The 22772-nt window shown below is 35.6% G+C and overlaps 1 protein-coding gene across 10 annotated transcripts in view; it reads right to left on the bottom strand.

Annotated features, from left to right (window-relative positions):
* Nucleotides 1-22772, bottom strand: part of NEK1 (NIMA related kinase 1) — a 44144-nt gene that overhangs the window by 17615 nt on the left and 3757 nt on the right. For 5 of the 10 annotated variants that reach the window (XM_058024455.1, XM_058024447.1, XM_058024451.1 and 2 more), the window contains 14 exons: nucleotides 21100-21197; nucleotides 19582-19665; nucleotides 19110-19177; nucleotides 18902-18988; nucleotides 17800-17854; nucleotides 16211-16411; nucleotides 13699-13759; nucleotides 12002-12159; nucleotides 9701-9760; nucleotides 9518-9565; nucleotides 9354-9425; nucleotides 6197-6378; nucleotides 5983-6114; nucleotides 2602-2704 (listed from right to left, as the gene is read on the bottom strand). In XM_058024455.1, the coding sequence (XP_057880438.1) occupies nucleotides 2602-2704; nucleotides 5983-6114; nucleotides 6197-6378; nucleotides 9354-9425; nucleotides 9518-9565; nucleotides 9701-9760; nucleotides 12002-12159; nucleotides 13699-13759; nucleotides 16211-16411; nucleotides 17800-17854; nucleotides 18902-18988; nucleotides 19110-19177; nucleotides 19582-19665; nucleotides 21100-21197 (1409 nt within the window). Of the gene's footprint in view, nucleotides 1-2601; nucleotides 2705-5982; nucleotides 6115-6196; nucleotides 6379-9353; nucleotides 9426-9517; nucleotides 9566-9700; nucleotides 9761-12001; nucleotides 12160-13698; nucleotides 13760-16210; nucleotides 16412-17799; nucleotides 17855-18901; nucleotides 18989-19109; nucleotides 19178-19581; nucleotides 19666-21099; nucleotides 21198-21924; nucleotides 21979-22772 lie in introns of all 10 variants that reach the window. The other 5 variants (XM_058024452.1, XM_058024456.1, XM_058024453.1 and 2 more) reach the window with 3 other exon arrangements.

Raw genomic sequence — 22772 nt, 5'->3', positions numbered from 1 at the left:
TCTGCCATTGCTGAGTTAAAAAGTGGAATGTTTTTACATTCTTAGATTAAGCTTTTTTAACAATAATGAGTCAACAATCTAAAAAAGCACTTAAATATACTCATTACACCTAACCAGCTGTGCTAAATGTCTAATACACAGGCAGTATCCAGACTTGGTTCATGTGATGTACTCTGTGACTTGTCACCAAAAGGATTTCAACCTTTAAGAAAGTTCTGTATAGAACAGTACAAGAATCATTTGACTTCATGTTTTCTGCTTGGATTAAAATCAATAATGCTTTAATTATTTTACTAATGACATACCACTTTTTTTTCTGAATAGATTAAAAATTCCTTGATTTGTTAGTGCAACATACAATAAAGACAGCAAGCACACAAACATATGATTGACCTTCTGCCCCATAAAATGCCTGAGGCTTGGGCCTTCTCAAGCTTGCGTGTAGAGAACCATCAGTAAGTAAATACTCCAGTGAGGTTATTGACTGAATCCAAATATTCTGGTTAAATAACCTCTCAGATTGAGAAAAATTAATAGCTCAAGGAAATAGCACACCACTGCACTTCAGTGGTTTAGCAATCAGGGGATCAGAGAACAAATTAAGGAATTTTGAGGAAGAGTAGCTTCTATACATTCATAAGCGCCCCATGAATGCTGGTTTCAGCTTGAGCATTAAGCCACAGAAAATGTAAAAGAATATTTTCCATATTCATCTTTTCAGAAAATATTTGGTTTTATTTTTAACTTTTTAATACATGTTCCTGAGCTTTACAAAAGCTTACTGGCACTATTGAAGGAATTTCCCTGTTCTTGGTTCTAACACTGAAGTTATTTTAGGTATTTCCATCACTGATGGTGATTTATATCACTGCTCTTAAGAAAGAAACTGGAAGCAAGATTTTTGAGAACTGATTTTCTTTGTAGATTGTTTATTTTACTCATCTGCTACATTAAATTTTCAAAGACCAGGACTCATTTTTGCAATGCCACACAGCTACAGTGAAGTAGCAAATTAGGTCAGCAGCTGTCTTAAAAAACAGATGTCTGTAAGTACCATCAACTCAACTACTGAGTCAAATTTAGACTGTCAGTTGGAAATTAAAATTGACAGCAATTATATTTTATAGAAGCTGGGTAAATTAGTGCCAGTCATCAGACAAAAGGCTGACTATTAGTTGATGATTTCTCTTTTCAGATCAACATTGTCCAAACAACAGTCCCATCCCCATATGAGAACAACTGCCAGCTAGTCAAATTAATTTCCCGCACAAATAGAAGGAAGCTGTTGATAACTTCCACTTTCAATGACAAATCCAGAAATGGACTTGGTACTCTGGCTTCAAGTTATAAGTCTTAAACATCTGGAAGTTACTTTAATTGTTCTGTAACCTCCGTGTTTTGTTATGGGAACCATCTAAGATTAAAACGTTTAGGCTCATTGAACACATTAGATAAAACTGTAAAAAATTAACATGAATAGTTGGGTATCTTAAATTAACTGATCTCATAAATTCATATCAATGTTAATAAAATCAAGAACAAAATGGAAGCAGTACTGGTACTGCTAACAACTTTCCAAGAGGGAATGGTATTAACAACAACTTGCCCAAGAAGAGGTAGTGACAAGAATTGCTCTTTTTTTTTTTTTTTAATTATTTACTGGTCTTGAAGGTTTTAAAAAAACAGAACCATAGTTTTAGAGAGGAAGACTAATTTTACAACATAAATACTAATCTAAGGACACTTTGCCATGAAAGCAGTGAATCAAAGCACCAAAAATTGCTCACTGTAAGTGAAATAATCCCTGACATTAGGACTTGGCTTTAAATCATCATCTGATGATCAGGTATAACTCAGGAGATGCTGCTATAAATCTGCTGTTGGTCTCATCTCACTGCTACTCCAGCACAGTCAGTTCAATTTCAGCAGCTGACAAAGATATTGTCACTGAATTGCATATGAATAGTGTAGAGAAGCACCCAAGAAGTAAAACCCTCCTTGTTATCAAAACACATAGTCATTTCCAATATATGTTTTAAACAAACTTCCTAAAGGAACAGTGAATTTATAACCATAAGCATAAACATTTTATGATACTATCTTCTACTTAATTTCTAAAGAGTAAAGGTTTTATAAGATTCAGCCTTGACAGATATGGATGAATTCATAATACCTTTTCAATAAGCAGAATGTGTTTCCCTAGCATGCACCACTATGTCTGATCATTAGCTGTATCAATTTAATCAAACTTCAGTTTTGGTTCAAGCTCCTGTATAACATGAAGTTTAATTTTAACCAAGACTCTAAAGCATAAGCAGAAAAAGAATGTAAATGAATCTTCTAAAATTAACAATAGCAAGTTAGACACATGCAAACAAAGATAATTTGTTAATAAGCTTGAAGTAATGAGAAATGTACTACATGATTATGTTACGTTTTATCAAAATTAGCAAGAAAATGCAGAAAACTTATCTCCCATTCTCTTTGTTCTTTTCAACACTTAAGGAAAATATTTAGTCAGCATTTCACTTATGATGCTCCTTCAAAGACTCACAAAGCATGCTGAAACAGTAATACACACAGGAAGACCAGATTTCATACCATGTGTCCCTGAGCTCGAGCTTTGTTTTCCATGGCTTCTCTCTTTCGTTGCCAGAATTCTTCAACTTGCTTTGCTCTATCTGCAGCTATCCATCCTTTTTGCCTGAGTAATTTCAACACAGCAAGATGAAAGTCTCTGAAATATGACACTGTAAACACCACCCCCACTGTCCTCCCCCCCGCACTTATTCTAACTAGAACACGCAGGGGAAAAAAGTAACTTTATATGAGTAAGACATCTTCAAAAAATGCCTTTCATCAGTCAAAATACAAGTCACACTTGCAAAAAATGGAGGAAAATAGGCTTACTAAAAGTGAGAAGAACTACTAAAAAAATAAATCCAAACCACTGTATTGTTGTCCTTCCAGATCCTTGTCATTGAAAGAAGAATGAATGTCAAAACACAGTCTTGGTATGATTGTTTCTGGAAGTGTCTCCGCTTGTTTCATTACTGTTATGATTTGTGAAAAAGAAGATTCCTTCAAGATTTCCCTTCAGAGATGAGCAAGAACTCATCACACGAGCCAATCAGTAAGGTCAATACTGTGACAGCCCTTCAAGACTGTCCTATATTTGCAGTAAGAGTTTCAGCCACTTAGGGAATTACTACAGTGCTCAGTGTTCTTGCAATTCCTTTTAGAGAATCTTGGGGGACATTTTTTGTTTGTTTTCGAAGGGTCCATGAAGGAATCTTCCTACCCTAGAATTAGCCATAACAAGATGATTGTTTTTTAACAAGTTTGACCCCAGGTCAGGGACCTGCTTGGGAAGACATTCAGTTTACCATAACTGATCATCCTGCAACTGAGTACATTTATAATATCATAGAGAAACCAGATTCTGACAAATTCATTAGAAGTAGACCCAGAGAAGTTAAGTACTAAAATAAAACCAAAACACTGAGAAATGGTTTAAGATATTCTACAACTGGTAGAATGATGAGGCCTTTCCAAGGTTCCCTGAACCTCCTTTAACTGAGGACAATTGGGGGTTTGGCAACAGTCAGGAAGAAACTGGAATATGCTGACAGCAATAACCCATTAGACTGAGGCACTTAAAGAAAGAATCCTTTTGAAATACAGGAAGCTCTAGTAATTCATAAATAATTATCACACTAATTAAAATACTCTCATTTTATTATTTTGACCCTTCACCCCTCAATCAAAAAGGAAATTAATTTTTTTCCAGATGCTACAATTCGTTATAAGGAAGGCAGAGATAAAACCACTTTGATACAATAAAACAAACACTGCTCTAAAAAGGCAAGACAATCCACACAGGTGTTACTGGTAAAGAAACAAACATTTCTCAATCCTTGTGTACACATACCTGATTCACCAAGAGATTTTTACTCTATGTTTTAACTACATATGAACTCAATGGGTGGATATGAAACCTGAGCAAAGCCCTGTCATGCAGCTGAAGTCTGTCACACATCATGAACCTTACAGTGTTGGAGGAGAGGTCTTTCCAAAAACACCCAAGACAGTCCTATTTGTCTCAAACCAAATTCACAGGACTGTCTTATCTCAAAATTTTAAAAAATGTTTTTTTTTACTCTAAAGATGAGCAACTAATTTTCCTAAAACATTTCAACTAGATTTCTTCTGGGCTTCACTTCTGCCTGAGACAATTTTTCAAGACTGTTGACACTGAATATATTTAACTTTACAAAAGTGGTAGTACAATGAAAGACTTCAACTTGAAGATTTCTCAGCTTCTTCAATATGTGCCCTAAATTGACTATCTTTAACAAAGTTCTTGCTATTTAAATTCTTTCTTTGAGCGGAACATCATGATCACTTGCCTTCAGCAGGAAGAACTAAGTCCAGGATGGAAATACAGCTAGGCTGGCTATGATAATAATATTGCTTCTAGGTAACATACAAATACTTAACACATTTAAGATGCTAAGAAACAGAACCTAAATTTACAGCTAACAGTAATCCAGTCTATAAAGAGAAAAAAACCCAAATCTCTACCTATTTTGAAACTTCTGGGACAGTGTTTTCATTGAGTGCTTCCAAATTCATGTATTTGAGAAATGCTGAATTGTTTTCTCTTCTCAGTCTGTGTTACTTATTATTTCCAGCACTCTGCTATAGTTTCTCTCCATTTTAAAGCATTTAAAACAGTTTATCCAGGTACAGACAAATATAATCTAATATTTTCAAATGGATGAGTCAAACTGCTTCCTAATCTAGGCAAGAGTTGGGGACTGTGTGCTTTGTGCAAAACACTGAGAAAAAATAGAGGAGGAAATACATTTAACTACTGCAGGCAAAAGATGCCTTCCAGTACTGGGTTGTACCAGGTAGAATTTTAATTATCTCACAACAGTCCAACCTACTACAGGGAATATAAAATATACCTCAGACCTTTCAGAAATGTAATATCAATGTTAAGCACGATGTTATTGCTGCAAATTTTAAAATAGCAAAAAACCTATAATTGCAAATACATATTATATTAGAACATAAAATTGAATTAATTTAGTTTACAAGAATAAATGGTTTCTTTGGCCACTTCCTTTTTCTCACATTAACTTATTTTATTTCTTCCTTCATGGAACACATGATTGGCTCTGCAGAAGTTTAAATAATAAAGGAGAAAATCTGTGCCTCTAGGAAAGTCAGTTAGTAATGTTCACAGTACTAAACTTCCAAGAAAATGATATTTTCCCATTTCCTAGTCACAGCTGCAGACAGAGTTCCTTGGGCAATGTTATGAGATCTAAAGGAGAGCAAATAATTTTTGAAGAAGCTACTTGAAAGAGTGAAAACATTAAAAAGAAAATCAGTACTTGCTTACAATCTTTTTATATATAAAAATATCCTATTTACAGTAATTAGACTCAGGTCTTCTAATTCACTATTTGAATACCAAATTAGAGGTTGTACACCATTACAACACCTGGCATTCACATCGCAATGAAGAAAGCTCCTAGAAGTTTTCCACCAAGAATTCTGGGATCAATCTAGATGCTTTGGAATACTACAGACACTTCGGTGCAGAGAAGGCAGGAAGAATAAAATGATGGGAGAAAGAAGCATCTTGTCAGGTAACACAAAAAGTCAAACTATGAACAAAGCAAAGGAGGAGGCTTATGTTGTTATCTGCAACCACATGAAGCCACCAATTTTGTCTGAAATCTACTTTAGGTAAAATTGCTTAGTAAACTATTTTTTCCATTATTGGAAAAGCCAAGATCTCCATTGGCTCTAAAAGAATTGTGCTCTGTGAGGGTCTAACACACAAACAGACAGCACAATACCAATGAATAGAAGTGATTCTGAGACATGCTCAACTACTAAATGAAACCAGACACAGAACAAGAATCTAACATGGAGGGACAGATTCACAGATTATCATAGTCCAACCTGTTTGCATTGGCTTGTTTAGACACCTCCTTCAATCTTTTCACTTTTTTTCTAACTGCACCAACATCGGGTAAATGGTGATGACCTGCAGGTCCCTTAGGAACTCCTGGACGTGTTCCAGGTGGAATTCCTCTGTAGATAAATATGTACAGTAACTTTCATTACTTTCATCTAAAGCAGAACACATGTAGCTTCTAATGGAAGGTAGCCATACCTTTCAACAACTCCTCGGTCTTGTAGCTTAGCTCTCAACTTGGCTTCCCTCTCTTCAGCTATTCGGAAGACATTTTCCCTTTGCTGTTGCATCTGGTCAAAAATAGCATGATAGTGTTCATAGCGTCCTCTGGAAGACACAGGAAAAGGACCAACACCACCTCCACCGACATAATATGGTGCCTGGAAACCAAAAGGGGTAGGGTGGAAATCACAAATTCTGCTTTTAATAGGCTCTTCCAATTTTTACCTCTTCAGCAAAGTAATAATACTAACATATTCTGCAACAATTATAAATTGGTCCTAGTTTTAGCCCTGGCGTGCTCCTATTTTAACAAATTACAAGACAGATAATTTTTATTTTTTTTATTAGGAGTCCAGAATAAAACACCACTTTAGCTTCCTTTAAAAATAGTACAGTTATACATGAGTCATCTCTCACACAGTTTGGAAGTCACTGAAAATGACTGTTGAAGTGTAAACAGAGATAGGTAATATTACATGGCCAAAATCAAACTTTTAGCAAAAAAAAGGGATACGTTCCAACTGAAGTAGTAACAAGTGACTTATAGCCAAACACACATTCTTTTTCATGAAGCTGGAAACAGTGGAGCACAGTTTTAAGTTTGCTGAATGGCACTATGTGCAGATTTATCTGAGAACCCCCATTGCCACCCAGCCTATCACTTTATTTCCATCACTAGACTTGAGATGCTTCTCTACTAAAGCTCAGACCAGGAGAACACCTACCACAAGGCACTGCTCTGTGCAAATTATACCTGTCATTCTCAAAGCATTAGAATTCCTGCAGAAATTTCAAGTGAAAATAATGAAAAAAATAATGTTTCAAGCAGCTGTGTACAGTAATAGCCAAGGATGGATGCAGAAAATGTGAAACTGGCAAAACAAGGTTAAGGTTGTCAGCACATGCATAAAAATGTTTCCTTTATGCCTGGGGGAAGCAGTCAAATAGCCCATGGTAGTAAATCTGTGGAATTTGTTTCACCTACAGTGTCAATCTACCTTCCAGAGTGGTCTGAAGTATTTAATATAAATTCAGAAGGTGAGTACAGATGTGACAAGTTTAAGACTGCCTGTTTAGAAGTTCTTGAAGAAACTGTATTTGACAATGGAATTTATCTCACATTCTGAGTTTCAGATGTTTACTGCTATCAATGGCTCCCCATAATCCAAATGAGAGTACTAAATCAAGGATTTACCTAGGCATTCAAACAAATATGCAGGTAGACTCTTGGTCTGAATAAAAATAACTATACAAGACTATGATTTCTACAAATAGAGGGAGAAGTCTTAACTTTAGACACTATTCAAGGTTTCATGCATCATTATTAGATTTCCAAAATCATTCAGTTTCCAAAATCTAAAGAAATTCTAGATAATAATCATCATTCTCCAGGCAAATCATATCAAGCAGGTGCTCTTCAACAGTCTAGAGAAAAGTTACAGCATCTGCTAGAACCACAAACCCAAAGCCAAACACTTGCCACGTCTTTCTCTACTTTTCCTCAGATACAGGTGCCAGCAATCAGACCAAAAATAAAAGAGGGCAGAATCATGCAGTGCATGACTATTGTGCCTTTGTAAGAGGCTGTATGGCTTGTGTTATTGGAAAGCTTGAACAATGCTATTCAACGGCACTGTCAGGGAGTTGCTGGATATAGTCCTTGCATGCTGGAGAAAGGAAAAAGATAATTAAGTCAAGAATATTATAATAGTATATGGAAACCTGAAATGATGACAAACTAGCAGCCTGCAGTATGATTTGTACTCAACTATCCAATTTGAAAAAGGCATCTCAATGATTTTTCCACCTGACAAGATGTTTTACACCACTGACATTTGGTGAAAACAAACACACTCACTGGCCTCAGTTTCCCTAGATAACTGAGAATACAGCTAACAATGCATCTGGAGCTACAACAGAACAGCTCATATGTTCACAGTAAAACTCTGAGTTAATCAGAAACACACGCAGCTCTCGTCCAAATGTGAGGATGCATGCATACCATGTTGTATGGGAGCTTGTACTGGTGCCTGCCAGCTTGATCTTGAAGGAGAGGAGGACAACACAGGAAGCAAATTACATTTTTTCCTTTTATTTTTCCATTAGATCAGCATTTTGTAGTTTTTAAAGTCTGGTATGCTTAAGTAAGCGTTTATATTTAAGCTTCACTTGTATGATGTGTAGCACACATCCAAAGGTGATATCTATTTTGAAAGGAAATATTTAATAGGCAGCTACTGAAACCTGGTTGGTGTTTGTGTATTCCTCATTTTTCTACAGAGAATAGTAATAAAACCTCTATCCATTTTGACTTTATTGCCCTAAGCTTGCTACAAAAACCCTACTGAAGATGTTTATGCCCAGTATTTTCACCACAACAAATCCCTGTGTTTCAATCCACTTTCTATTGTCAGACAGACTTACCATCATACTACTTAAATTCCTACACTGGCTCTGTCTGATACCCAGACCCTTATAATCAATCCACTAAATTGATGAGATTACTTTCCAGCAATGTTACGTTTCCACAAAACTATGACATGCCCAAATAGGGAAAAGGAAACAGTCATGGGAATCAGATTAAATTATGTACAAAGTGAATGGCTAAACAGTACACTGCATTAAAAATAATTAGATTTACTCAGAAATTTTTACCCCCCTCCTGAACACCTTATTGCTATATAGAAACACTTACGTTGCTAAATTACAAGGAATGTTTAGAAACAAGTGTTTAATACTGGGAAAGAGGTTCATTACTATAATATGAAAACCTGGGAAAAAAAAAATTTAAGAACAAACTTGAATGTGAAAGAAGCTGCTCATGCATACACTCAGCACAGGAAAAGTAGCAAAAAAGCAGGTGTAGAAATAAGAAAGTGGTGCATGAAAACCATTACTAGCAGAAAGAGAAGGGATTCAGAAATTTAGAAACATTTAAAATGAAAATTGCATGTAATCTCCAGAAAGCCAGGGAGGAGCTGTTACAGTCTATCTCAAATTATCCACAGATTTATAATGGACAGCCTCAAGAGTTGACCTCCAAGAGCAAATCCTTCTGAAAAGAGAAGACCATTTCATACAATCAAAGGTGGGGGGGAACACACTGCACCACATTTCTGCATCTGCTGCCAACCTTAACACCACTTCCACCTGAACCATGCACATTCCTCCATCCTTGTTCCCTGGCTCTGTTTATTCGTTCCATCTGAAGGAGAAAACAATACAGGAAAACAAAATTCAAGGAACCACTAAGTAAAACTTGAACTTCACTCTTAACACATTTTAAACATATTTTACCCTTTCTTTTTCCAATCTTCTCATTTCATCTGCCTTCGGTAAACTGATCTGCAATGTGTAAGGATTAAACACGTTAAGGAACTGGGAAATGAAACTACTGCATGTTCTTACACACCACACCACAAGGTATTTCATGAAAATTTCTATGGGGGAATAAAGAAAAAGCTGAAGACTCTTGTCTACCTGCTCTCTCTGGCGTTTTTCCTTTTCAGGCAATTCTAACCTTTTCTTTTTTGAAGGTTCCTGAAAAATAAGCATATAATTTGGTATTTATTACTGAGCCATTACTCTGTCAAGACTCTGTCAAGATGGGTTATTGATCCAATTGCTGTCCATGAAGATTAAAAAAAAAAGAAATCGCTGCTATATACTGTTTGACAAAAAAGATGAGGAGGAAAGGTTTGAAAGTTGTATTTTGTCATTCTTTCTGTGGACTTGGCTTTTTCTCAGTTTGAAAACAGATGATTTCATGACACCCCAAATATTTTTGCTCCTTTTTTCTACTGGAACAATTTTCATCAATGGGGTTGGAAATGCCTGCATAAAAGGTGAAACTTTGAATTAGACAGCATGATGCTAGAATGAGAGAAAAATTCTATCAGAAAACATATTCTTAAGTCACAACTGAGTGTGCACTAAATGGGGTTATAAATACTTGAAATTCAGGAGGTTTGAAGTGAAAAGCACTGCTAGGATATAGGGGTACTTGTTCATCCTGTACTAAAAGGCAATGATTTTTAAATCTGTTTTGTCTTAATTTTTCTTCTCTGGTAGCATCACTCTTCATTACAATACTTTCTTTATAGAAACTCTTTGAGGGGGCCTAGATATTAAGATTCTCTTATTTGGAAGGTTATCCTGGGGGTCTTTTGCTTGATACTTCACTTGGTTCCAACTCTAAGCAAGGTTCTTGTTACCTATGACAACACAGTCACCACTGAATACCTGTTAAAGAGGCAGCTATGGTTAACAAAATGAGCTGTTTATTCTTATATTCTCAAAAAAGCCATCATTACCCTTAAAGCATTTTTTTTCTGACCATACTAGAACACACAGAGCTTCACAGCACTTTCCTTTGACAACATGCAATCCTGTCAAATGGATAATTTCAAATCAAGTATTGCAGACGTTGGAAACCTTTAGAGACTTGTAAGAATATAATGTTAGTGAAATATTTCTAATTAAAGGAGACAATTGTTACACGCTCCTCTGAAAAGCCAGCTAAGAGCTGCAAGCTCAGACTCAGAGAAGTAAATTTATATTTTAAGTTGTAGGCACTGTTTCTATCCTGCATCTTATGGGGCATCATCACTAGGTACAGCTCACAGAAAGACTGTCCTAAAATAGCATCACTGACTCCTTCCATGTGGGAAGAGGATATTTCCTCAGTCTCTCCCCTGCCACACTAAGTCTCAGGGTAAGTTGGGTAAGTGTTGGCTGGTGAAACCCATGACAAAGACCCATAGATGGCTTTGCAACCAAGTCTTAAAACACATAAACCTTGTGGTTTCATAAGGACACACAAAAAGCCTGCACTCTCCCTTTCTTGCTTTTTCAAACTGTGTCTCAAGAGCCAACAAGGCTTGTGTGATCAATGAGCTTCTCTCTAAACCTCTGATAACTGTTGAACTTCACAGATAATTTGTATCTCCAGGACAATTTTCTACCCACCAACAACTTCCACAGATGGATAGAGGTCTTAGTGCTATGTTCCCTGGAGTGTCATGGGAGAATGGGAAAAAAACCCAAAACAACCAAATTAAATCCCACAACAACAACCATGTTACTTATTCAGAAGAAAATCTCAACTTGTTCTCTTGCTGAAGCAGCAGCCTCTTGGTTCTAGTTGTCTGGCATAGCTCAAAACTAGCTGCAGCAAAACAACTCCTGACTATGCAGTAATTAACGGAATAAAGAGAGAAAATAAAAGTTTTATGTAATCAGGAATACAAAGAAGACAACAGAAAGAAAGGTTAGAAGTACTCTATGACAGTATACAGAAAACTTTCTAATTAGCTCATGAAATTACATCTGGGACACTTCTCTTTCAATTACACAGTTTCTCAGCCTAATAACACTTTGTAAAATGGCTAGAAAAAGTTTGCCTATTTTTAAAAAAAATTGAAATTATTTTGGAACAAAGAAAAAAGATGCAAAGGTTCCAGTGTCAATGATCTTGGTATACCTGACAGGCTTCCAATATTCCTATGAGTGGTTAACACCAACAAAGCAAATGAAAACACACAAATGTAATTCAGCCTTGGAATTAAAACCCAAGGCTAAATAGGAGTTTACAAAAATTATATTAAAACCAACTAAAGAAACAATTAATAATGAAGCAAGCCAAGCATTTAAACTACTAGTACTACTTTCTCTGCAGGTTCATGAAGCATGTCCACATACCAAGACATTTTGAAAAGGAAGGCACAGTATTTAAATAAGGTATGAACAAAACAGCTCAATTTAACTAACTTAGCTTCTTACCTGTCTAATTTTAGTCAATGGCTTCTTCTCACTAGGCTTTTTAGGTGCACCACAAGACTTCCTGATAGTTAAAGGCACTCCATATTTTGCAGCAGGTTTGGTAATTTTCTGAGCTGGTGCAACTGAAGTCAGCGTTGGTTCTTGGACTGGTCTTTGAGCTAAAAAGAAGAAAAACCCCACAATAAAAAACTCCTGGTTTTGAGCTACCCAGGCTGGCCAGTGTATGGTATTTCCCTTTCCCGAAGTCTTAGAAAGCAAAACTAGAGAAAAAGGGGTGAACCATGTGTCAGGAACCAAAGTTGTGTCTGAGGCCCTGCCATATTTGGTCTGCACTTGTGCACATCCACAAGACAATGAGGAAAACTTTACTGTGTAACTGGTGGGAACTTGACCCTTGAAAGGGTCCATCAGTGGGAACTTAATTTGTGAGACAGGAGTAATGCACAATGGAGCTGTTGTTAGCATGGAGGTGGGATCACGAGCCTCTCTGGTGTAGCTGGAAAAATTCCACTCCCGAGGAGAAGCCTTGAGGTGTGGGTCTGGAGTGGAGGGGTGACGAGGACTGGATGCACACTGTGGATCCATGGGATGCCCTGAAGGTGCACTGCCTGCCTGCTCCCTGCATGAGCCCCATGCTCTCCCTGTCCTTTGCCTGCCCAGTGGCTTTGCAGGAACCAGGGCTTGGTATGTATTATTTGCTACTGCTAGCAATAAAGCAAACTTGCTCTGCACTCACAGCTGGGTCTCAGGTTTGGTGTGCATGGGCATCCTCCTGAACCTGTAACAAATCACTAACACTTTACTCACATGAGCTGATGTATTAGCTTGTCTAAGTTTAATGTTTGATAAGAAATAGAAGAAAACAATTCCTGTGCTTTTACTTCTTAATCCTTCAAGCTGTATAAGAGACACTTCACTCAGCTGCCTTGCTTAACTGCACAGTGCTCATGTACACAGGGAAGAGGGCTCCTAATGGAATGGAGAGACAGGCCCTTCCCCACTAACAATGCTGAACTGAAACCTGGAATGCTAATGTCACTCATAGAAGATGAGTTCTAAAAGAGCTTCAATGGCCTTCAGGGATATTGCTTTCCCCATAGAGTTCCTGAACACACACCAATATTGTGGGTTTGATTCTGGGTTAGGAGGGCTCTCTTACCACAGAACAGGAGGTCAGCAACACTAGCAAAGATACCAAAGCCCTTGCCAGGGCATCAGATAATTACAGGGAAATAAAATACCTGGGAAGGAAATCTAGGGGAAAAAAATGGCAAACTAATGCAGTAAAATGAAGTAACACCATCTTGACAGAATTAATCTTTGTTAACACTAGCAGAAATTTTACTGAATTAGACTGAAGCCAGGGCTTTATCTTGGAATCTCTAATGAAGCATCCCACATTTTTTTGGAAGAAATCATACTTCTCATTAGCCATTTTTCATTACCAAGGGATAAAAATAAGTCATACAATCATAGCATATGAATTAGTTCCATTATTTGCAGTCTACACTGTCTCCCTAAATTACAGACCCATAGCTTGTATTTGCATCATTTATGTCCAACATATGTCCAGCTCCCTGGGGGAGGGGAGGAAATTCCTTCTTCTCTCTTTTTTTTCTTGAAAATCCTACAGTCAGGTATGAGAGCACACAAAAAAACCCTAGTAAAAGAACAAAGCTACATAGACATCAACTTACCTGGTGAAGCATGTGGTCCAAACTTGTGGAAAATTTTGTGACTGAATTCTTCTGCAATAAGCTAAACAAGTGGAAGAATTAGTCAATAGTACTTGTGACCAAGGCTAGGAATAACTCATTTTCAGACAAGCGTGCCATTCGCAGTAAGCATCTAACTAAGAGCATTTACTGTAAATTACACAAAAATAAATACTCAACTTTAAGCATTGGATTTAGTATTACTAGACTCTAGTATTACCAATATGGAGCTGGAGTATTTTCAAACATTTTTGGCATAATTACTCAAGTAATTTTAAAAAGCAATTTAGTCTGACTTCTGGGTGGCACATGTTATCTTATTTATGAAATAGCTAAGAATCTAGGAAAAAAGTTAATGTGAGCATCAATACAATTTTTATGCATAATTAATTTTAGATTTCTGAGTAGCTGCCAAAGTTGACCTCAATTTCTCATACAGCTAGTGTCAAAAAATAGTTCTTTAAAAATGCTTGTAGTTTTAAAGTGTTGCTATCCTTTTCAAGATGGGAAGATGACCACATATGTGGGTATCTGGAAAAACACATATGGTGTGCTGTAAGGCATATAAAATTAGCATAATGAAATATGGAAAGCAGTCCTACTGAGGTGAAAAATTGAGACAAGACAAAGAATATTCAAATATTAATAGGCCATCATGTTAAATACTGTAGGTAGTTCTGAACCAAGCACCTCCAAACCTATATAGCAGAAATGAAAACTATTCAAGGAAGAGCAGCAAGGATAAATGAAAAGTGTCAGTTCAGGAATAGTCTTTACAGAATCTTGAACTACTGAGATTCCTTTGATTTGTACCAGTCAGTTACATTGGATGCTGAGGAGTTACAGCTTAAAAAAAAAACCCCAAAACAAGAACCAAAGTGCAGAACTTAGGGCTCTGCACATAATGGCAAAACAAATTTTTAATCTGCAGAGTCTGGCATCAAAGATTTTGTAAACCAGAAGGCACACAATTTCCTACAGTTTCTTAGTAATGGTATTTCAATTATCTTGAAGCTTCTATTTGAGTGGTAAGCTGTAGCAACTGAATTATGACGATTCCACGATAACACCTTTACAGAAAAGAAACCTGACTCTTTAGTATCTTCCAAAGAGCCCCCTCTCCTTTTTAAAAATTAATGCTAATTTTGATCTGCTCTTTAATACAACTTAGTAACTATGAAGTTAAAGAAAGAATTTACATAAAACTGGAAGATTGATTTCCTGATATTTAAAAATGGGATGTCAGCAACAGTTGCAACATCCTGAAGATGTCAACTATGAAATAATTTTTAAGCTTAGACTAAGGAAAACAGAGGACAACAGCACTAGCCATGGATGATACTGCAATAAAATAAGCATTAGAGCTATATCACAGAATGACCACCTCCAGCTGAATATGAATGTAGCAGACTGATACCAGTCTGGTTTACCAGTTTCGTAAAAGGTGCTTTCTGTGTCGGTTCTTTTTGGTTGTTTCAAATATTAGATAACACTTCTAAGTCACACACAGCAGTAGTACAGCTGGAAAAATTGCATCTAAGTATTCATACTCCATCTAGGACAAACTAGTATCACCATCTGGAGATAGAGACAGCCTATTACTAATTATACTTTGACTGACTAACTCCAAATAAAAATTTCATATCCATTCCAGCTACTGGAAACAAGACCAGATCAAACTATTACTGTTGCAAATGTTAGAACAAACTTATCTGTAAAGATTTCTGAATTTTACCTTTCTTTGGGACTTCAATCTGAAGTAAGCTGAAAGTCTATTTCAACATCGAAATTCAAATTATATATAGCCTTTTCAAGACATTTCTTTAGTTGTGAGTTAGAATCCATTAGAATTATTTATACTGCACTTCCTCTGTGTCCTTTGTCTTCTATATTTATTTACCTCATACCAGTACTATTATTCACTTGTTAATCTTGATATCTTTTGACTAGATTAATATTAAAATGACATTATTAGATATAAAATAATATGAATAGATTTTAAATGGAATAGGAAGTAACTTCTTTGAGGGTACATACACATGATACATTTAAACCTCAAGAAATTAAAATATTATTTAACTTAGCATTATTTTCCACAACAGGCCCTCAGGCCATTCCAAACTACAAACAAAAAATGGATTGAAGAGATTCTATACAGCAACAATGCTGAAATAATTGACAGTAGCATTTTATGAAAAGATACATATCTAAACAAATCATCTCAGTACTGATTCCTTACTCTATAGAAAAACACACAAAACAATGCACTTCAGAAAATGTCACTTTGGATTTACTTATGGAAACTACAAAACACTTACTAATTTGAGACTTTTCTTTACAGTCCATTGTAAAACTAGTTTTTCCTCAACCGACCGTGTCTATAAGAAAACTATTACTCCAGTTTTCCATGTAATATACTAACACTAAGACAAAGAAAAAGGAATGTCCTATGATGTTTTTATTAGCAAAGTTAGAACTAAAACTGAATCCATACCTCTGGTGTGAGAAATTTTTCAACCCGTTTGGCTAGAAAGTTTTTCTCCAATATGGAGTTTACTGATGGTCTATTCCTGGGATTCCTTTTAAATAGCTGTGACAGCAGATTACGTAGGTCGTAGGAATAATGCATAGAAACAGGAGGAAAAGGCCCAGAGATTATCTTCAGGACCAAGTTCTTCATGTTACCAGCTTCAAACTGTATCACACAAGGAACAGAACAGTTACTCTTGTCACCTGTCCTTGCGCAAGGCTGCACATACAGATGATGAGGAAACCAAGCTAACAGTGTGTGCCTTCCTTTCCCTCAACACACACATTTTCAAGGCAACACACACATTTTCAAGGTCAACACCAGCAGTTCAAAATAATCTGTTGCCAAGCATCCAAATTAAAATTCCAATTAAAAATACATCACAATACAGGTACTTCATACTATGGAGACATAATGTTGCTAACAAGCAATTACTTGCCTCTAGATCTAGACTGACAATGATATATAACTAAGGAAAAACATAATTATCTGCTTGATCTCCTCTTCCAAAGGCTTTGAACCAAAACATGCCTTCTGCCTTTTTTAGCAACCTCCCATTACAAATCAGAGAATGTGAGGTATTCACACTCATTCAGGGTGAAATCCAAGGGAACGCTCAGACTTCAGTTTAAGCTCAGGTAACAAAGAGCACCATTTCAATTCCTTTGTACAATAAAAAGAAAACAATATGTATTACCCAGCTTACAGAAAACAAATTGTTGACATCAACTTTCCAAAATTAAACACTGTCAACAGTACTGCCACATAAAAGATCAAGCAAGAAGAAATTACAAAAGCTTGAAATGAAATTAAATCCTTATCCCTTGAAAATAGTTCTTTCCATTTTCATGTTGTTACAATCTTTTTCTTTTAACAAAAACAGCTACTAAGAAGCTCCAAACAAAACAAAATCCACAAAAAATCTGTGGAAAGGACAGGAAAAAACCCCAAACATTTTCTTCCCTTCCTAACTGAAAAATGGATGATGAAGACATACTCTTCAAACTATAACACACATACATAGAAGAAAAAAAAAAATGGAAAAAGGCAACTCTTCCACATTGGGAGTTTTTTACAAGCACTATTTCTGTTCTAAGCAGAAATACATTATTCCATCTGCAAAAAAGCAGAATAAAAATTCAGATCTTCAATGAAGCTTTCAATGAATTCAAGCTTTTTTGGAATAAAACCTAACCCAACCAACCAAAAATCCCAAACAACAACAACAACAACACCAACAAAATCCCCAAACCAACCAAACAAAAAACCCTACAAATGTCCCCACTACTCCTAGTATCCTTTATTATAACACCTAAAATTTTTTCAGCTAATACAATCCATTAAAAACAAAAGTGCCAACAGAGCTGAGAGACTGGCATGGAGCAAACATCAGTGAACAGTGTTGCTTGGCACAGAAAGTGGAGATGAAAATGTTGAAGATAACTTTCAAACAGCTACCATGAAAGCATTTCATTAAAATATATCTGCATGATATCAGAAATAAATTCTGTTTGAAATCACTATTGCTTTATAGACACAAAGTTACTACTCACCGCGTGTTTAAGTGTACACATTTCATAGAGAACACAACCAAGGGCCCAGATATCACTAAATCAAAGAGAACACATTATTTTAACACTTAGTTCTAGGTTAACATTGCCAGTTCACTTGTATCTCTGAAGTCTATCTCTGAAGAGGAAAAGGGTGGATTTTTGAGTATGCACAAGCTCCCCTCTATGGACTTCTTTGACCCTGCAAAACCCCAATGAAACAAAAATCCCCAAACTAATTCATCAACCAGATTATGCTATTTTGTCTTTTGATTTAGAACCATCTCAGCCACAGAAATCAGACAAAATATGGACAAAGGCTTTTTTTGTTTAAACATATACATTTGCCTGAGGTCTTGTAATTAAACAAACAAAATCCAAAAACCCTCATCACCAAATTCAGCAAACACAATTCTCAAAGTCAATTTATTCTGTTTAGCAGAATAACTAAACTTACCCTCATTCATTACAGGATTGAGTTAGAACACCATTGAATAATAAACCCGTGTAGCAGAAATTAAGGGGAAGTAATTGTAACAGTTTTTATCTCTTAGGAAATCAATGGAAATGATGAGAAGGCACTCACAGCAATGAATGCAACAGCTTGGTACTGTGCAAGGGTAACTAACTAACATTTAATTATTACCATTTAATTACTCTGGGGACACTGTTACCAGGTCCAGACTGCTGCCAGGGCAGCAAAGGTGTAAGCGAGGTATCTGGAGCAAGCTGAGCCCCCCATGTATGCACAACTCATGTGCAGATAATCAAATTGCTGTGTTGCATCCTTAACAGAATCTCACCTTGGTAGTGCATAAACAAAGGCAGTACAACCACTGTGCAGACAGGCCAAAGTAGAGCCACAATTAAGAACACAACTAGATCTAGAGCTTGGAGCATTAAGCTAAGTCATCTCTCCAAGACATTGTTTTCTACTTCAGACCTACCTGTAGAGGTACAACCTCTACAGTGAAGCTCAGTACCTACTTGGGTAAGAGACAAACTAATAGATGCTCACCATCATTGGACTAGAACAGCTTTAAATTCCTAAAAGAGCTTATTTTTTTCTTTTTACTAAAGATGTTTAATACAATCCTTACTATACCTTTTATTGTTGTAAGGCTTGTTCTGACATATTTCAGGTGACAAATAGTACGGTGTTCCTATGCAAGTGCGTGCCAGCTCTGCAGTACTGAGACAAAAATAAGGATGGATGTTAATGGTTAACTCACATGAAGCACACAGGTTGTGTTTTCCTTGATCAAAGCAATTTAAATTAAGTCAGAGGAAAAACAGTATCAAAAAGGAGTTACCTGTTCAGAACTCTGGCAATTCCGAAATCTCCCAGCTGTATTGTTCCATCTTTGGTTAAAAATATATTCTTGACATAGAAATGTTAAGAAGTCTGTTAATTAAAATATTCATACAATTGCACACTTTTTGTTCCCCATATGTTTTGAGAAGAAGAAAGTTTTTACCATTTAATCCCCCTGAAGTCATTGTTACTTACTGCTATGGAACACCAGACTTATATAACTCCTCCTTCATTAATATGAGAAAACACTACTTCACACTGTCAAACAATCTTTGCTGTCCCCACACATAAATACATGAATAACACCTGCAGCTTCATCTAACAGCCTCATCACTTTGTACAAATACATAAATCTCCTGCAGACTGAAGAAAAGTTCCCAGTATTAGAAATGCTTCCATAAACAAACTAGGAAGATTTGAATGCAATCACTTTGAAAGACAATTCAGTTGAAAAACAGCCACCTACATACCTGTGACTTTATGTCCCGATGCAAGATTTTCCTATCATGTATGTGTTTTAATGCTAAACAGATTTGTACAAACCAATCCAGAATCTATTAATAAAAGAAAATGCAACATCAACTTCATCATTTATCTAAAAACTTCCCTCTTACGAGATATTATCAAATCAGACTTTAATTATAACTGGATTTTACTCTCCTCCCCCTCTTACCCGCTTCATTTATACCAAAGAATAATTAAAAAATTAATAGTACTGTCACTATAATGCAAACTTTTTAATGAAGAATGCTTATTACCCAAATTTGATATTAAGCTTGAGACTACTATTTTCATTACCTATTATAAACCTAGCAGAGGAATGCAACATGGATCTGATTGGCTAAAATGCCTAAGATGTGGAACTTGCAAATTAAAAGATTGCACTTTTGCTGCAGCCAATACAAATCTTCTTGCACTCAGTTAATCGACCAAGAGTCCTAGGAAGCCTATACTGATGCTCTCAGAAACTTATTTTACTTATAGTAATTCTGTGTGTCTTAAAAGAAAAATATTACAAAGTAGGCTTTGATGAGTAAAGCAACAAGCATCTAACTTGAAGATTATGAATAAGCCAAAAGCGCCCTTTTTTGGGTAAATTTGCAAAAATCACAATTCAAGAAGTGATTAATGACAAGAACTTTGCAAGGTGAGTAGTAGTTTTATATTCACTACTTAGAAGTACATACATGACAAAATTATAATATAATGCAAGACATAATTTTCACTTTTCCATTTGAAGTCCTTCTTGTAAAAAGTGAGATCAAATTAGAAAATGAAAAGTTTTACAAATTATATCCCAAATGTTTCATATACTACTAAGACTTTCCAGTCCCAGGTAAACTGAGATCCTACAGGACACAGACAGAAAAGCATAGAAACAATTTATAAACAAAGAAACATATAAGTCCTAACAAAATATCCACCCTGAATCCTACATAATTTATTTTTACTTAATTTAATCAAATCTGTACTTAAAATCCTCTCATTTATTCCAAGCTATGTCACTTCTCTTTCACCAAAAATTACTTTATAACATTATTATAATTAGTATATTATTTTTTACTTATGACACATGAAAATCAGTATTACGATACAAAAATTCTATGCCACTACATCTTAAAAAACTTTAAAAATTATTTCAGAGATTTAAGGATATTCATGTTGTCTTTCAGTATTTTTCATGACTCAGATTTGGTTTACTACACAAGAGATCCAACTTTTAAAAGCATCTTACACATAGAGACAAAATCTCAAGTAACATACCCAGGACTTCCAACCATTTTCTTTCTGGTTTTTTTTGGTTTTTTGGTTCATGTTTTGGTTTGATTTTGTTTTTAATGATACTACATTGACCAATAGCAACAAGAATGACTGCCTGAGAATCTCCTTTTAGATGAAGCAACCACACCTATAACCTGCACCAAAATAATTTCAAATTCGTGAAAAAGTATTCTGCAACAAACACTACAACAGCAGTTTGCTGTTACCTGATCTTCAGAGAACAGGATTCCTTTCTGGGCGTTAATCTTTTTAAATAGATCTCCTCCTTCACAGTAATCCATCACTATGTACAGACAGCCATTTTCTGGAAAGTAAAAGACAAAGTAACTCAAAAAGACAAAAGCAAGACTCTTCTTTACTTAACTTTCTACATATCTTTACACAGTCACAGAAAAAGCAACAAAAAAATTACTTTTTCACATGCAGCTTTAGATGTAATTTATTAGTCTATTTTTTCAAACTTCAAGCAAAAAGATGTTTATTATTTTGAGTTTCAAAACCTAATTTTTCCATTTTGGTAACACTAGACTATTTTTATAGGGAGGGAGAAGAATTACATCTACTGAACCAATGTCCCAACATGGTGCTCAAAACCACTATGAAATTAAGGGTGTCATTTTATGAACGCAATATAAAACCAATCTTTAAACTTTTTTCAAACATCCTATAGATCCCCCTACCCTAAATGGATCTTATGTTGCCTCTATTTGCCCTCTTCTTTCTTGGAATTTTACCTGGACTTGCCAGAACATGACAGCCATTAGCTTTCATACTAGACATGCAGTTTATTTCACTCTGAAGAACAGTAAGAGAACCTCCAGCAAACAATGAGAAATGGAAACAATTATTTTTTTCTTTTTTGAATGAAATCTCAGGAAACTTCAAAAATCCCATGCAAGTTTTCAGTAGGAGGTATGAACAAACATAATACATTTCATTCAAAGTTATGGTTTTTCCAGTTACTGATGAAAAAACAGATTAGGCAGAAGCAAACTGCAAGTTGCCAAAAGCGTAAGAACTACACTACTCACATACTAGGCATGATTTTGAGAAGAGATGAATAACTGCAGAAAATCAGTCACATGCTGGTCAAAGGAAAAAGAACCCCTATTTTATGAAAAAGTTAGTCAAAACATTTAAAAACCTTTGAATTAAAACAAATTGAATCATCTAAGTCACTTAAACTTCACTCCCATAAAATGCTTCTGAAATCTGCCTTTCAAAACATCACACTCTTCAAGTTTCTCTGTTTGGGTATTTTATTATCATCTTTAATTAGTGTAATTTTAAAAGATTATTCTAAGAGTCTAGATTTCTTGCACATCTATTGCAGAAATAATTTTCTTCTGTGAACTTTATATTCAATGTATTCAAAGTCAACGTGTTCTGGCAATAAAGATGCAACACAAATTCTTGTGTATTATGGATTACAGGATCTGCCTTGTAAGAAAAAAGCAGTCTTAAAGAACAGCCCTCTACCACAAGGAAGAAAGCAGTGTGTATTTATGAAGCTGAAGTGTGGCTGTGTAATATGATTATGTCACAAAAATCTAATTTAATGAAAAGACAAAGTGAAAGCCCTAGGCGAAAGACATAAGAAAGTCAGCAGAAAGGAAGGAAAGAAGAGACCAAAATCTCTAAATAGCAGTTCAAATAATATTTAGGGGCTTTTAATAATATTTAACTTTTACATTAGGCTTTTGGAATCTTTTTTCTGCTCTGCCCATTTCCCAAGACATTCACTGCGAAGACAATGTAGAATTACATTTCTCCTTCCATCATTGCCTGATGAAGTAAACAGTCCCATCTATTTCCCCAGCTCTGAAAGCAATTATATGGTTGCTGTTACTGAAGACTACATTCTAAGACAACAGACTTG

Source organism: Melospiza georgiana, chromosome 5 (genome assembly GCF_028018845.1).
Source record: "Melospiza georgiana isolate bMelGeo1 chromosome 5, bMelGeo1.pri, whole genome shotgun sequence".
NCBI classification, from domain to species: Eukaryota; Metazoa; Chordata; class Aves; order Passeriformes; family Passerellidae; genus Melospiza; species Melospiza georgiana.
This window is presented reverse-complemented; position numbering and strand designations above follow the sequence as displayed.